The following is a 14924-nucleotide window of genomic DNA, read 5'->3' as shown; positions in this document are numbered from 1 at the left end:
CTTGTGCATTGCATTCAGTGCGTCCCTTACCATACCCTCTTCCATCCCTTTTTCTCTGCTTGCAGGACTTGAACTTCCTTCTCCCATTAGGTTAGGCAGTGAAGGGTTTTTTCCAAATACTAATTGGTTGGGAGAGAAACCTCCATTATTCATTAAGCAGTTCCTAGCACTCACTACCCATTTCAATGCTATGGACCAATCTACTTCCTCCTCCTCCATCATCTTTCTTACACTTCCCTTGATGATGCCTACGGTCTTTTCACATAATCCGTTGCTCCACGGAGATTCTGATGCTGTGGCTTATACTTTAATATTCCATCTTTCTGCCATCCTCCTTACTTTTACATTTTGAAATTCTCCCCCTTTATCTGACAATATTTTGGAGGTCGCTCCAAATATAGCAAACCAGCACTTAAAAAGTGTCTTTATTATAGTTTCTGGTTTCTTATCTTTTATCCAACAGGCCTGACAATACCTCGTTGCCATATCCACTATTACCTAGAACTTTCTCTCTTCTATCTCTCCCACATCCATCCCTACAACTTCATTAAACGTTTTACTCCAAGAAAAGCCTACTAATGGTTTGGCAGGGTTTCTTTTGTATCTTTTACAAACCTCACAATTTTCAATCAGTTCCATTAGTAACTTTCTTATTTCCTCTTTTTCTTTTTCGATTAACCCATTATACTCCATTGTGCTTCCTCTGTTAGCTTCCATATTTTATCTCCACTCCCGTGACCAAAGTGTAGTAATTTCTTCATTGTGTTCTTAATTTCCCTCAGATTCTTTCCCTTCCAACCCTCCAGTAATAATTCTTCTGCCTTCCCCCTCCTTATAGGTACTCTTAAATGACCCTGTTCGTCTTCTCTTAACTCTACTTTCGTTCCCCCTAATACTTCTATTACGACACAATTTTCTTTGAAATTTAGGGTCATACCCATTTTACTCATGGTTTGCTTACCTATCAGCCAGGGTATATCACCCTGCAGAATTTCTGTCTTCAAATAAAAATGACATTGTTATGATACAATAAAGTTTCATACATACTTACCTGGCAGATATATACATAGCTATCGACTCCGTCGTTCCCGGGACAGAATTTCAAATTTCGCGCACTCGCTACAGGTAGGTCAGGTGATCTACCGCCACTGCTCTGGGTGGCAGGGCTAGGAAAACTATTCACGTTTTCTAATCATAATCTCTCCTTCCAACCTGTTCTCCTGCGGGGAGGGCTGGGTGGGTCTTCAATTGTATATATCTGCCAGGTAAGTATGTATGAAACTTTATTGTATCATAACAATGTCATTTTCATACATTCAACTTACCTGTCAGATATATACATAGCTGATTGACACCCTTTGGTGGAGGGCAAGAGACAGCTAACTAACTGACTAGACAGGTAAACAACATATGTTGTAGGTATTAATAAACCTTAGTTCCTACCTTTTAGATGGAAGACTTCGTGGCTACTGCCCAGGAGTCTGCTTCATCTCAAGAAGCCTTAGCGAGATAGTGGGGGGGGATCTGTGGCCAAGAGTTCTTGTGGATCTGTCGATGGGGTCTCTTCCACTTACTCGACAGAATCCTATCTGGCGTTGTCAATGGGAGCACATCCGCTTATATGACAACACGCACTAATTTAAGGAGCACACAACCAATCCCGATCACCCGATCCTAACCCGTGTTAGTTCTAAGATTGCCTAGAGTTATCCCCAAACTCTTTGCAAACAACACAAACAAACTCGAAAACTCATACATACAAAAATAACAAAATTTTTGTACCCCTCTAATAGTCAGATGTCACTCGATTTTCAAATGAAGAGAAGTGAAGGCCGCCTGTGCGACTACTGACACTCCCATACACCGAAAACCCGAGAACACATCCGACAAGAGGGTTACGTACATAATTTTAAGGATTGGTGCTTTCTCCTTTACCCAGAACCGTCTGTGCTGACACAAACGGACCTAACGAAAAACATTTTATCATACGTAACTCGCACGTCTTTTAAATAATGGGATGCACACAGGAGTTGCATCTCCAATAAGTTGTGTCCAAAATGTTCTTTAGTGACATATTTCTTTGGAACGCCACCGAAGTTGCGATTGCTCTAACTTCGTGGGCTCCCACTCTTAGAAGATTAAAAGAATCATCTGGACACTTCTTATGAGCTTCCGTGATAACACTTCTAACAAAGAAGGCTAATGCGTTCTTGGACATTGCTCTCTTGGGGTCTTTCACTGAGCACCAAAGACCTTTCTGCGAACCCCCCAACTGCTTCTTCCTGTCCAGATAAAATTTTAGAGCTCTAACTGGGCAAAGGGATCTTTCTGCCTCTCTGCCCACCAAACTAGAAAGTCCTTTCACTTCGAAGCTCCTGGGCCAGGGATTCGAAGGGTTTTCATTTTGGCCAGAAAAAGGGACTGAAATGAACAAATTGCGGAGTCTCCTTTGAAGCCAACTCTTGATTCAAGGGCGTGCAACTCACTGATTCTTTTTGCCGTTGCAAGAGACATCAGAAACAAACACTTTCTATGTGATATTACGGAACGAAGCAGTGTGAAGTGGTTCGAATTCATCTGATGAAAGAAATTTAAGAAACCACATCTAAGTTCCACCAGTTGGAACCTTAGGTTCAAGTGATTTAGATGTTTCGAATGAACGAATGAGGTCGTGCAAATCCTTGTCATTCGTTAGATCTAATCCTCGTTTCTAAAGACTGCTGAGAGCATACTCCTGTACCCCTTAATAGTTTGGTACCGAGAGATGCGACTTTTGTCTAAGAAACAGAAGGAAATCTGCAATTTCGGTCACAGAGGTACTGGAAGAGGGACAGCTTCTTCGACCTACACCAGTTTCTGAAAACTTCCCACTTCGATTGGTACACTCGCCTAGTAGATGATCTGCGGGCTCTAGCAATTGCGTTTGCTGCCTGGCGAGAAAAACCCTCTCGCTCTGACAAGTCTTTCGATAGTCGAAAGGCAGTCAGAGCAAGAGCGGTAGATTTTGATGGTACCTCTCGAAGTGGGGTTGTTTGAGCAGATCTATTCTGTTTGGAAGAGATCTGGGGAAGTCCACTGTCCATTCCATCACCTCTGTGAACCAAATTTGAGCTGGCCAATACGGAGCGATCAGAGTCATCTTGGTTCCTTCGGATGCACGAATTTTCGACTACTTCCCCCAGTATCTTGAACGGGGGAAAAGCGTAAACGTCTATTCCTGACCAGTCCAGGAGAAAGGAGCATGTTGCATAAGCCCGGGGATCCTCCACCAGGGCACAAAATGTATCTATCCTTTTGGAGAGGAATGTGGCGAAAAGATCTATTTGAGGCTTCCCCCAAAGGAGCCAAATGCTCTGACAGACTTCTGAGTGGAGTGTCCATTCTGTGGGAAGGACCTGGAATCTCCTGCTCAATCTGTCCGCTCTCACATTCCTCTCCCCTTGGACAAACCTTGTTAGAAGAATTACCTTCCTTTGGTTCGCCCAAATCAGTAGATCCCGTGCCAGCTCGTACAGAGCAAAAGAGTGCGTCCCTCCTTGCTTCTTGACATACGCCAGAGCTGTCGTATTGTCTGAATTTATCTGCACGACTTTGCCTCTGACTAAGTGTTCGAAGCTCTTTAGCGCCAGGTGAATTGCTAAGAGCTCTTTGCAATTTATGTGCCATGACACCTGTTCTGCCGACCAGGTGCCTGACACTTCTCTGGGTCCCATGTTGCACCCCAGCCCGCCTCCGAGGCGTCTGAAAACAATGTCAGGCTTGGGTTCCGTACTTGCAGGGACACTCCTTTGTTTTCCTTTAATGGAACCAACCACCACTTCAAATGATGTTTTATTTCTTCCGATATTGGAAACGTGTCCGAGAGCTGACCTGTCTTCCAACTCCAACTTCTTCTAGGAAGAACTGAAGCGGTCGAAGATGTAATCTTCTTAGGAGAAAGAACTGTTCGAGCGAGGAAAGGGTTCCCAGAAGGCTCAGGCCATTCCCTCGCCGAAGTGCGCTCTTTCCCTAGAAAGTTCGATAACTGTGGCACAGCCTTTCTTTAATCTCTCTTGAGATGGAAAAGCTCGAAACCCCGAGAATCCATCTGAATCCCAGATAAACCACGTTCTGGCTGGGGATCATCTGAGACTTCTCGAGGTTCACGATCAATCCCAAAGACTTTGTCAATTCCAGTGTTATTAACAGGTCCTCCAAACACTGCTTTTGAGACCTGGCTCTGATGAGCCAGTCGTCCAGGTACATGGAGACATTTATCCCTTTCAAATGTAGGTGTCTTGCTACATTTTTCATCACGTCTGTGAAGACTTGAGGAAGCCGTGGACAGGCCGAAACACAGGGCCCTGAACTGATAATTTCTTCCTTCGAACATAAATCGAATGGTACTTCCTCGACGAATGGTGGATCGGGATGTGGAAGTATGCGTCCTGAAGGTCTAGGGACACCATCCAATCCCCTTCTGTCGTATGCTGCAAGGACTGAGGCAGACGTTTGCCATGTTGAACTTCTGTTGTTCGACAAATTTGTTCAGCGACTTACGTCCAGTACCGGTCTCCATCCCCCCGAGGCTTTTGTTACAGAAACAAGCGATTGTAAAACCCCGGGGAGTTGCAATCCAGCACAAGTTCTATTGCCCTTTTGTCCCACATCTTCCACCACCTTTGACGAAGAGTGTCCCTCAGAATAGGGTCCCTGTATCTGGCGGACAATTCCCTCGGAGATGTTGTCAAGGGAGGAATGTCCTTGAATGGGATGCGATACCCCTTCCTGATAATCGACATCGTCCAAGTGTTGGCTCCTATGTCTTCCCAGGGCTTTCGCAAAATAATGTAGCCTGGCTCCTACGGGTGTCTGGAGGACAGAATTCTCATTCCCTTCTTAAAAGGGGACGGAAGGAAGACCTGCCCCTTTTATCGGTTGACTTCCTTCTGGCGATCGGTCTAGTTGGAAGACCTCCTCGAAAGGGCTGTTTCTGAGCTGGGCGAGCCACTTTCTTTTCCTCACTAGCCACAGGCCTATTCTTCCTTGAGGATTGTCTAAGGAGATCCTGGGTGGCCTTTTCTGTCAGAGAATGTGCGATGTCCTTCACCAACTGCGAGGAAAAAGGTGTTCAGAGAGAGGGGCGCAAACAATAAGGCGGCTCTCTGCGAATGAGAGACGGCCTTCGTGAGGAAAGCACTGTGCACCGCCCTTTTCTTTAAAACTCCTGCACCATATAGAGAGCATACCTCAGCCGATCCATCCTGAACAGCCTTATCAATGCAGGCGAGGATGCAATTCAGGGTTTCTGGGTCGAGTTGTTCTTTTTTGAGATTTCTTGGCCAGAACCCCAAGGGACCAATCTAAGAAGTTAAAAACTTCTAAAGTGTGAAAAAGTCCCTTGATGAGGTGGTCCGTTTCCGAAAGCCCCCATGTAACCTTCGCTGCATCAAGGCGTGCCTTCTCGACGAATCCACCAAACTCGAGAAGTCTGACTCAGCTGAAACGGACAGAGATAATCCCATATCCTCTCCCGTTCGTACCAAATTCCTCTCCTCCCTGTAAGTTTAGCGGGAGGCATACAAAAGACCGTCCTTCCTAACTCCTTCTTCTTCTTGAACCAGGAGTCAAGAGATTGTAGAGCTCTCCTCATAGAAATGGCAGGCTTCATTTTAAGGAAAGAGGAAGACTTGAGTGTTTTCGTGCTCGAAAACTGCGAGCGTGGCGAAGGGGGAGCAGCTGGCGTCAAAGAGTCTCCATATTCCTCCAACAGAAGGGACGAAAGAACTTTTATAATTAGAAGACCCTTCCTTCATTTCGTCCTCCGAGGCATCTTCTGGGTTGATAGGCTCGGAAGGAGAAGGCTCTCTTCTTTCTACTGACTCTTCTCTTACTCTCTTACGAGTGTCAGGCTCTTCATACGAGGAATGCGCCTGGTGTACAGCAGGAGTATCTCGCCTGGGAGGAGTAACGTGCTTGGAATACTCCTGGCGCCTGGCAGGCGCAAAGCGCCTCGAATACTCCTGGCTTTCAGTAGGCGCATTTTGTTTAGAATACTCCTGGCGCGTTGTAGGAGTATTAAGTTCCGAATACTCCTGGCGCCTGGCAGGCGCAGAGCGCCTCGAATACTCCTGGCTTTTTATTAGGCGCATTTTGTTCAGAATACTCCTGGCGCGTGGTAGGAGTATTAAGTTCCGAATACTCCTGGCGCCTGGGAGGAGATAAGCTTCGGAATACTCCTGGCGCCTGGGCGGGAGGAGTAACGCGACTGGAATACTCCTGGCGCCTGGCAGGCGCAGAGCGCCTCGAATAACCTGGCTTTTAGTAGGGCGCCATTTTGTTCAGAATTACTCCTGGCGTGGGGTGTGGGTAGGAGTATTAAGTTCCGAATACTCCTGGCGCCTGGGAGGAGTATAAGCTTCGGAATACTCCTGGCGCCTGGGAGGAGATTAAGTGCAGAGTACCTCCTGCGCCTGTGAGGAGTATAAGCTTCCGAATACTCCTGGCGCCTGGGAGGAGTATTTAGTTCAGAATACCCTCCTGGCGCCTGGGAGGAGTACTAGGGGGGGGGGGGGGGGGGGGGGGGGTCTAGGCCCGACGACTCCTGGGTGTCGTTGTAGGAGCACGTCGTTCCGAATACTCCTGATCCTTAGCATGCGTCTGATGTTTTCGTAGGCGCTTTCCGTCTCACAAGTGCTCTACTCCTAACAGGATCTTCATCTTCAGCTAACTCTTGGCGCTTGACTGAAGATCTTGAATCCTTTGTACTGGCTCGTTGCGCCTACTCGGAGTCTGGCTTCTGGTTGGCGCCTACTCTTGACAGGAGTAGCTTCCTTTCTTACCTCTCTCCTGTCTATTCAGCACCGCCCCCCCCAGAGATGGCCGCCTGTGCGACAACTCCCCTGAAGGATGCGTCGCGCCTGGCAGGAGATAGGTATTTAGATCTTTTAATAGGAAGCCTATCATCCTCTACGAGTAGGCTCCTTATAACGAGTCTACTAACAAGGCTAATTGCTCTTGCATATTCTTCAAAACTTTCTTGGTTGAGGAATCTTCCGCATTAGGAGAGGGAGATCTGGAAGGCGCTCTAGGATCTCTTCCAGACCCAGAGTCTGACTGTATTCTCGCCCTCTTTATTACCGAAGGCGCTCCTCCTTCTGAGAAGCGCTCGGGACTCGAATTGAGCTCATGCTCTTTTCATACTCCTCTTCAAAGGACGGGAAAGATTCGACTCCTTCCATCCTCTTCTCGGAGAAGGCGAACTCGACGACGAAAAGCACTCTCGAAGGACGCTTTTCCTATAGCGGTCCTTGGCAGTCGATACGACCGATTCTGCCGAAGGGACGCCTGATCGTTGGGGATTCTCCACAACCCCGTACGGCTTTCGACTTTCCTTCTCCTCCGGGCCAGGGAGCTTGGAAGAGGTCTAGGCCTGGGAGCGTCGCAGAGACGACCAGACGCCCCCCATCCACTACACTGGGGACACTAATATCACTGCCACATTCACTTTCCTTACCTTCCAATGCTGCGACTTTTTCCTGCATTTTCTGAAGGGAAGCTCTAAGTTCTGCTATTTCCGAAGCAGAACTAGAGGGATTAGCAATTTGTGAACGGGCTGAAACAGAATGGTCATTATCATCATAGGAAGAAGCTACAGAGCTAGACAGTAAATCATGAGAGGCAGACATTCTGCGGGTTTATAAGCCGCCTTCCTCTCTCTATCTCTCTAACTTCTTCAAGTAAGAAGTTAGATTCTTCCACTCTTGTGCACTCAGATTCTCACACTCATTACACGATTCTCAATCGAACATTCAACCATTCTACACCCCCTCCCACAACTAGTGTGAGGATCTACCGAAGCTTTCGGAATCCTCACCTTTACAGCCCTCATTCACACACACTCTGAAAACTAACACTAGAATCAGACATATTCACAAATCCAAAAACCAAGTCCAAAAAAACAGTCCACGATAGCGAATGCCAAACAACGATCCAAGTACGTCACCAAATATCAGCGAGAGATGATCAAAAGCTTTGCGAAAAAACGAATTCTAGTCAGGAGGGAAGTAACAACAATGTGATACAGCCCGGCGACAGAGAGATTATGATTAGAAAACGGGAATAGTTCCTAGCCCTGCCACCCAGAGCAGGGCGGTAGATCACCTGACCTACCTGTAGCGAGTGCCAGCGAAATTTGAAATTCTGTCGGGAACGACGGAGTCGATAGCTATGTATATATCTGACAGGTAAGTTGAATGTATGAAACTTTCTGTTTTTTAGTATCACAGGTATTTCTATTATTCCTTTGGACTTATAAGATTTCTCACCAATATTAAACACTTTATTAGACTCTGTCCTAGTGTCCCTCATTCTCCTAACAACCTTCCTGACTCAAATACCATTTGTTTTTTTATTTTCCGTGAGATTTGCTTGCTCTATTACATGATAACCCTTGACTTCCCCTTCAAGCGTATCTTTCCCCATTGCTCTTTCACACTCAAATGCTGCCTTCTCGCATCTATTTAAATACTAGTCCGCCATCTTTTCACTAGATTCTCTTCTTATTAAAATGTATCTTTTTATTCTGCCATAATTCTCCATTACCAAGTCTTTTAGATAGGCTTTATCTAGTTTGTCTAGGATTATCTTTGGATCCTCTGTACCCATAAGTTTATCTCTATCTAATCCTTCCACTAGTTCTCGGGCTTTCCCTTTTAAGCTCATTCTCATTTCAATCGCCGGGTATTTTGTATCTTCTCCAGACAACAATAGCCAAACTTCGGCTTGACCTTTCAATTCTTTGTACTCTTCTTGTATCCCACTAAACCTCGGACATTCCCTTCTCCATCTAGTCTCCCTTTGTTCACTGTCGGATCCAGGCATTTTTGATCAACCACGCTCTGCTACCAGTTTGAATTTTAGCCTAGCCTCATCCCTTTTTTCTACACATGAATAATCTACCCACCTGTACGCATTCTCCAACTCCAGTATACTCCAGAAATCACCTTAGATCAACAGCACAACAAGACTTATGACCCAAAAACTCCTACCAGACAGAGAGCTCTCCCCTACCAACCAAACAACACAAGCACGTGCCTCCAACTGCACCTTCTTGTTGTTTACACCCCACCGCCGCCGCCGCCATCTTGTCTATAACGTCACAACACAACTTAAATACATCAACAGACACCTTCTAGAATCAACCATATGCTGTCCATATATAGGACACCCACCATATTTCAACAATGCATAAAATACCAATAACAATTATACAATATATAATCAGTGTCATCAGTGCACCTTGCGTGATGCACTGTAGGCATTACTAAATGTTCTTTGCAGCATCCCCATCACCTAGCAGCAACCGCTCTCTTTTTCTTTTACTGTACCACTGTTCATATTCTCTTTCTTTCATCTTGACTCCCACCCTCTCCTACCAATCGTTTCATGGTGCAACTATGAGGTGTTCCTCCTGTTACACCTGTCAAACCTCCTTTCTTCTCAATTTCCCTTTCCGTGCTGAATGCCCTCGTAGGTCCCAGCTCCTGCCTTTTGTCCTAAATTTGAGATTCCAATTCCAACTTCAGTAATGCTTACCGATCCGATGTAGACGCTCTGCACAAAGACCTTGACCGACATGTTGAAAGACTCGCACATGCTGAGGCACTCAACCTGAACTGCGTTTTCAGGTCCATATACGTCCATCTTTCTGATGCGCTCGACTGTTGCTGGTATGCTGGAAAAACAAATGAATAACAGATAACTGTTCTCTGGAATGGGAGACCATTGGTACTGATGTTCTTCCCACAGTTGGTAATCTGGGCTTTCCAGGTTACACTCGTGGGCAACTGCATACAATCATAATTCTACAGGATGCCTTTTCCCGACTTTAAAATGAATTAAAATAAGTTATTTCTTCCACTATTATAGGATAATTCTTGGTTAATATTCATTTTTAGCTTCAAACATTCAACTGACTCAGTGTTGTGCTATTCCAAATCCTATGAATTAAGTAGTGTCATAAATTTGTACATATAGACCAAGGAGTCATATCTATCTCATGGAGGTCAACCACTGAATGAAAAAAAATGAGAGATTGCACAAAAAGAAAACTACAATACCAAAGAGCAAGAAAAAACCATTGAAAACTCTTTAATATATAAACAAAGATGTGGAGGCTCCTGTGAATAATCAGTATATGACTGGACTATGTTGATTTACATTCAGTGGCCTCTTTAGAACACCCTAAAGAAGTTCTTCCAGTGCATCTAGTTGGTCAGGTAAAAGCTCTTGCTTTATCACTAGTAAACTTTTTTTTTTAATTTGAACACACTGTAAATATCAACAGCCAAAATCACTGAAACTTCCACCTTGCTTCTGATTGGCCAATCCATCTGAATTGTGATCTGTGTGAGGTTGGATACAGTGTAAGCTTTCACTAATCTCAATTAGCTGTTTAGATTTACAGTTGGTTGATTAAAAAAATTACTGTTCTATGTACGTATATCAATAATAGAGCTGATAACCACAGCCAGTCCACAAGACAGCAATACGTATTAATTTTCTTTCCTGGTGAAGAGACTACGTGACTATCCGTAAGAGCACCACCAAGGCTTCTTTTGAAATACCTAGAGAGGAGCTTTCCCCAGCGATGCACAGCAGCAAGATCACTCTGAATTATGAGGGCCAAAGTGAACGGAACTCTCGGCAGACACACCACCGGCAGATTCAGGGCTTCAGAATACATGCTGATCTGTAGAACAAGAGGCCATTTGTAGATTTGAAGAAACTGGTCATATAAAATTGGTTTGGAAAGGTTACCTATCTAGACTCGATGCCAAAGCATCCATCAAGCAGCTTGTTATGAAGTTAGCACACACAAAATTTAGAGGGAATCAAAATTTCAGAACAGCTGTGTAAAGCTAAATTACTCATTACTTTTACCGAGCAGGTTTAACTATGGTAAAAAATAACAATTTGTCAAAAATTGTTTTTTTCCTAACTATACAAACCTGAGGTCCTTTAACAATAGGAAGGTACTTAGCGGCAGCTGAACCGGTCATACGCTTCGAACAAAGGGGTTTGGTAGTTAACTACTTGTCTGGGAGTTAGCGGTACGCTTGACTGCAAGGCGAGGAGTCACTTTGCTTGAGGCCCAGGAAACGCAGAGTGAGGGGTGGCATGAGGTGGGACTATGTGTAAAGGACCTCAGGTTTGTACAGTTAGGAAAAATACAATTTTTGACAAATTGTTATTTGTTCCGATACGAAATACATACCTTCGGTCCTTTAACAATAGGAAGACTCACTTATTGGTGGGTGGAATCTGAGTCTTATGAACAGACTGGTGTTCATCCTACCTTGGATTCCCTCCCTGGTCGTAAGAGCAGAGGGAGGGATCCTAGCCTCTGCACCGCAGGATCAGTGGTCAGACTTCTGGACCAAATTATGAGAGGGAGGCAAGCGTACCTCTTATAAATAGCAAAAAGCAAGAACTAGTTCCTACTTCAGAGCCAAGGTAAAGTTATGGGTTTGTCTCTTGTTGGCTTCCACTCCCCCCCTTGTTGGGGAGTGGTGGATAAACACTTCTACCCCTACTGAAAGGGATAGAAAGGGGCATCTGCTTCCTGTTCAGCGTGGTGACGACCGCGGCCCTCTGCGATGCTGTTCTGTCCGCTCGGGTGCTGGGTAGACTACACAACTTGTTGAGCAGCCACCACGGGTCCCAAGGAAAAAGTGTCCAAGGACCTGTGGGTGAAATCCCGAAGGTAGAAAGAAGTGAAGGTAGTCTGGTTGGCCCAAACCCCTGCCTTCAGAACCTGCACCAGGGAGAAGTTCTTGCGTAACGCAAGGGTTGGACCAATACCTCTGATTTCGTGGGCTCACGGACGAAGGGTACGGGTGTCGTCACTGCCAGCTGTCTCGTACGCCCTCCTGATCACCTCACGCAGCCAGAAAGAAAGAGTGTTCTTGGAAACTTCTTTCTTGGTAATCCCGGTGCTAATGAAGAGGCATCGACACTCAGGCCTGAGGTGCCGAGTTCTCTTCAGATAGCGCCGTAGCACCCTCACAGGACAAAGCAGCATCTCATCTGCATCATTATCGGTGAAATCCTTCAGGGAGGGGATCGTGAAGGACTCAAACCGGTCATCAGGGACCGAAGGGTTCTGAGTCTTCGCTACGAAGTTCGGGACGAAATCGAGGGTCATGGATCCCCATCCCCTGGAATGCTTGACGTTGAAAGAAAGACCATGAAGTTCCCCTACTCTCTTCGCCGATGCCAAGGCCAGCAAGAAGAGGGTCTTGAGGGTCAGATCCCTGTCTGACGACTCTCGGAGTAGCTCGAATGGCCTTCGAGTCAAACTCCTAAGGACGCGAGTCACATCCCATTCCGGGGGCCTGAGTTCCCTGGGTGGGCAAGACCTTTCGAAGCTCTTCATCAGGAGGGAGATCTTGAAAGAAGAGGAGATATCCACACCTCGCAGTTTAAGGACTAAGGCCAGGGTGGCTCTGTAGCCCTTAACTGCAGAGACAGAGAGGAGCTTCTCTCGGCGAAGGAAGACGAGGAAATCCGCTACCTGCTGAAGAGAGGCTCTGAGAGGAGAAAGACCCCGTCCACGACACCAACCACAGAAGACGGACCACTTACCCTGGTAGACAGCCGCAGAGGACTGTCTGAGGTATCCGGCCATCTCTGTCGCTGCGCTGCGAGAAAAGCCTCTCGCTCGCAAGAGATGGTGGATAGAAGCCAGGCGTGAAGACACAGGGACTTGACGGACCAGTGGTACTGTTCTACGTGTGGCTGGCACAGGAGGTTGTGCCAGGGGGGAATTTCTCTCGGCGCTTCAGCAAGCAGAGCCAGCAGGTCCGGATACCAAACGGCTTGGGGTCGTTTGGGCGCCACCAGGATCATCCGAAGGTTCGCAGTGATCAGCACCCTGCTGATCACTTTGCGAATCAGACAGAATGGGGGTTAAGGCGTAGACGAAGAGGTTGTCCCACGGATGCTGAAGAGCGTCCTCTGCGGCTGCCCATGGGTCCGGCACAATCGAGTAGAAAACCTGGAGTTTTCTGTTAAGCCGGGTGGCGAAAAGATCCACGACTGGGCACCCCCACAGGTTGAAGAGCCTTTCCGCCACATCTGAGTGAAGGGACCATTCGGTTCCTATCACCTGATCCCGACGACTGAGCTTGTCAGCTACCACATTCCTCTTGCCTGGAATGTAGTGAGCCAACAACTATATTGAGTGTGCCGCGGCCCACTCGTGCACCTGCAACGTTAACTGGTGCAGCGGGAGGGACACTAGGACCCCCTGCTTGTTGACGTACGCCACTACTATGGTGTTGTCGCACATCAACAGCACCGAGTGTCCCACCAGACGGTCCCGGAACTCTTGGGGAGCGAGGAACACTGCCTTGAGCTCCAGGACGTTGATGTGAAGGTGCTTGTCGCAATGGTCCCACACACCTGCAGTCAGCAACTCCTCCAGGTGTGCGCCCCATCCCTCAGTCGATGCGTCCCAGAAGAGCAGCATCTCCGGGGGGGGGGAAGAGAGAGAGAGAGAGAGAGAGAGAGAGAGAGAGACGAGAGAGAGAGAGAGAGAGAGAGAGAGAAGAGGCACTCCTCTTAAGAGGTTCCCGTCGTCCAGCCACCAGGCTAGGTCCTGCCTCACCTCCTCCGTGAGGGACACGGGGAAGGGAGGGTCCCTTGCCTGTGACCAACACAGCTTAAGTCTCCACTGAAGAGACCGCAGGTGAAGACGCCCGTGAGGGACTAGCTTCTCGAGAGACGACAAGTGGCTGATCACGACTTGCCACTGCTGAGCTGGTGCTCCTGTAGAGACAGGAACTTTCTTACTGCCTCCCGAACCTGCTGATCCGCGAATCTGCGGGGAAGACTCGCCCTGCTGCCGTGTCGATCAGCATGGCCAGGTACTTCATCCTCTTGTAATTCACAGATCGCGGCAGAATTCGAGGAGTCGATCTCTGTCCTGCAGCAACTGTGAGCGAGAGCTCGCCAGGGCTAACCAATCGTTGAGATATCTCAAGAGACGTATCCCTACCGAGTGGGCCCAAGCTGACACCAGCGTGAACACTCGCGTGAACACCTGTGGGGCGGTTGAGAGACCGAAACAAAGTGCCCTGAATTGGTACACCGTCCCGTCGAGGATGAAGTGGAGGTACTTCCTGGAAGATTGATGGACGGGTATCTGGAAATACGCGTCCTTCAAATCCAAAAAGTCGTTCTCCCTGATGGAATCTAGCACCAAACGTGCTGTTTCCATCGTGAACCGACTCTGGCGAACGAATCGGTTCAAGGGAGAGAGATCTATCACTGGGCGCCAGCCTCCCGAAGACTTCTCCACAAGGAAGAGGCGGCTGTAGACCCGGCGACTGATCCTGAATGATCTCCACAGCTCGTTTGCTCAGCATGGCTTCTACTTCCTGCCGAAGCATCACGTCCTTGGTTGAGCCAGGAACGTAGGTTTGCAGATGGACCGGGTTGGAGGTGAGGGGTGGCCGAGACTCGAAGGGTAGTACAGGCGGCCCTCGGTTAGCGGCAGGGGTTCTGTTCCTGGCTGCCGCTGCTGAGCGATTTTCGTCGTTGAGCGATTTTAAAGTCTACAGCTGCCACACACCTTCTTTCGGACCACTACATCGCTTAACAGCGCCTTTGACCGGTCAACAGCGCCGTAATCTAGCGATCGCGCATCAAGTAAAATGTTATTTATGTAGTAGTACTATATCATTTACTGTACAGTACATTATAGTACTATTGTAAATACTGTAAAGGGAAGAAAGCCTACCTTTAATCCTTTGGGTGTTATGTAAAGTATACTAATCCTGATTTATGCCACCTAAATCTGCGTCATGGGCAGATAGTTTACCCTAATAGCTACGTATGTAGTAACTCTCAATAAAAATGTTAATATCATTTACATAACC

General features: G+C 47.2%; 1 protein-coding gene across 1 annotated transcript in view; it reads right to left on the bottom strand.

Moving 5' to 3' along the window:
* LOC135222760 (uncharacterized) overlaps positions 1 to 14924 on the bottom strand; it is a 73860-nt gene that overhangs the window by 18837 nt on the left and 40099 nt on the right. The window contains exons 9-10 of the mRNA XM_064261013.1: positions 10608 to 10732; positions 9577 to 9715 (exon numbers count right to left, since the gene is read on the bottom strand). Of these exons, the coding sequence (XP_064117083.1) occupies positions 9577 to 9715; positions 10608 to 10732 (264 nt within the window). The remainder of the gene's footprint in view (positions 1 to 9576; positions 9716 to 10607; positions 10733 to 14924) is intronic.

The sequence above is a fragment of the Macrobrachium nipponense genome, chromosome 8, assembly GCF_015104395.2.
Source record: "Macrobrachium nipponense isolate FS-2020 chromosome 8, ASM1510439v2, whole genome shotgun sequence".
Taxonomy (NCBI): Eukaryota; Metazoa; Arthropoda; class Malacostraca; order Decapoda; family Palaemonidae; genus Macrobrachium; species Macrobrachium nipponense.
The sequence above is the reverse complement of the archived record's forward strand: the minus strand, read 5'-3'. Positions and strand labels throughout refer to the sequence as shown.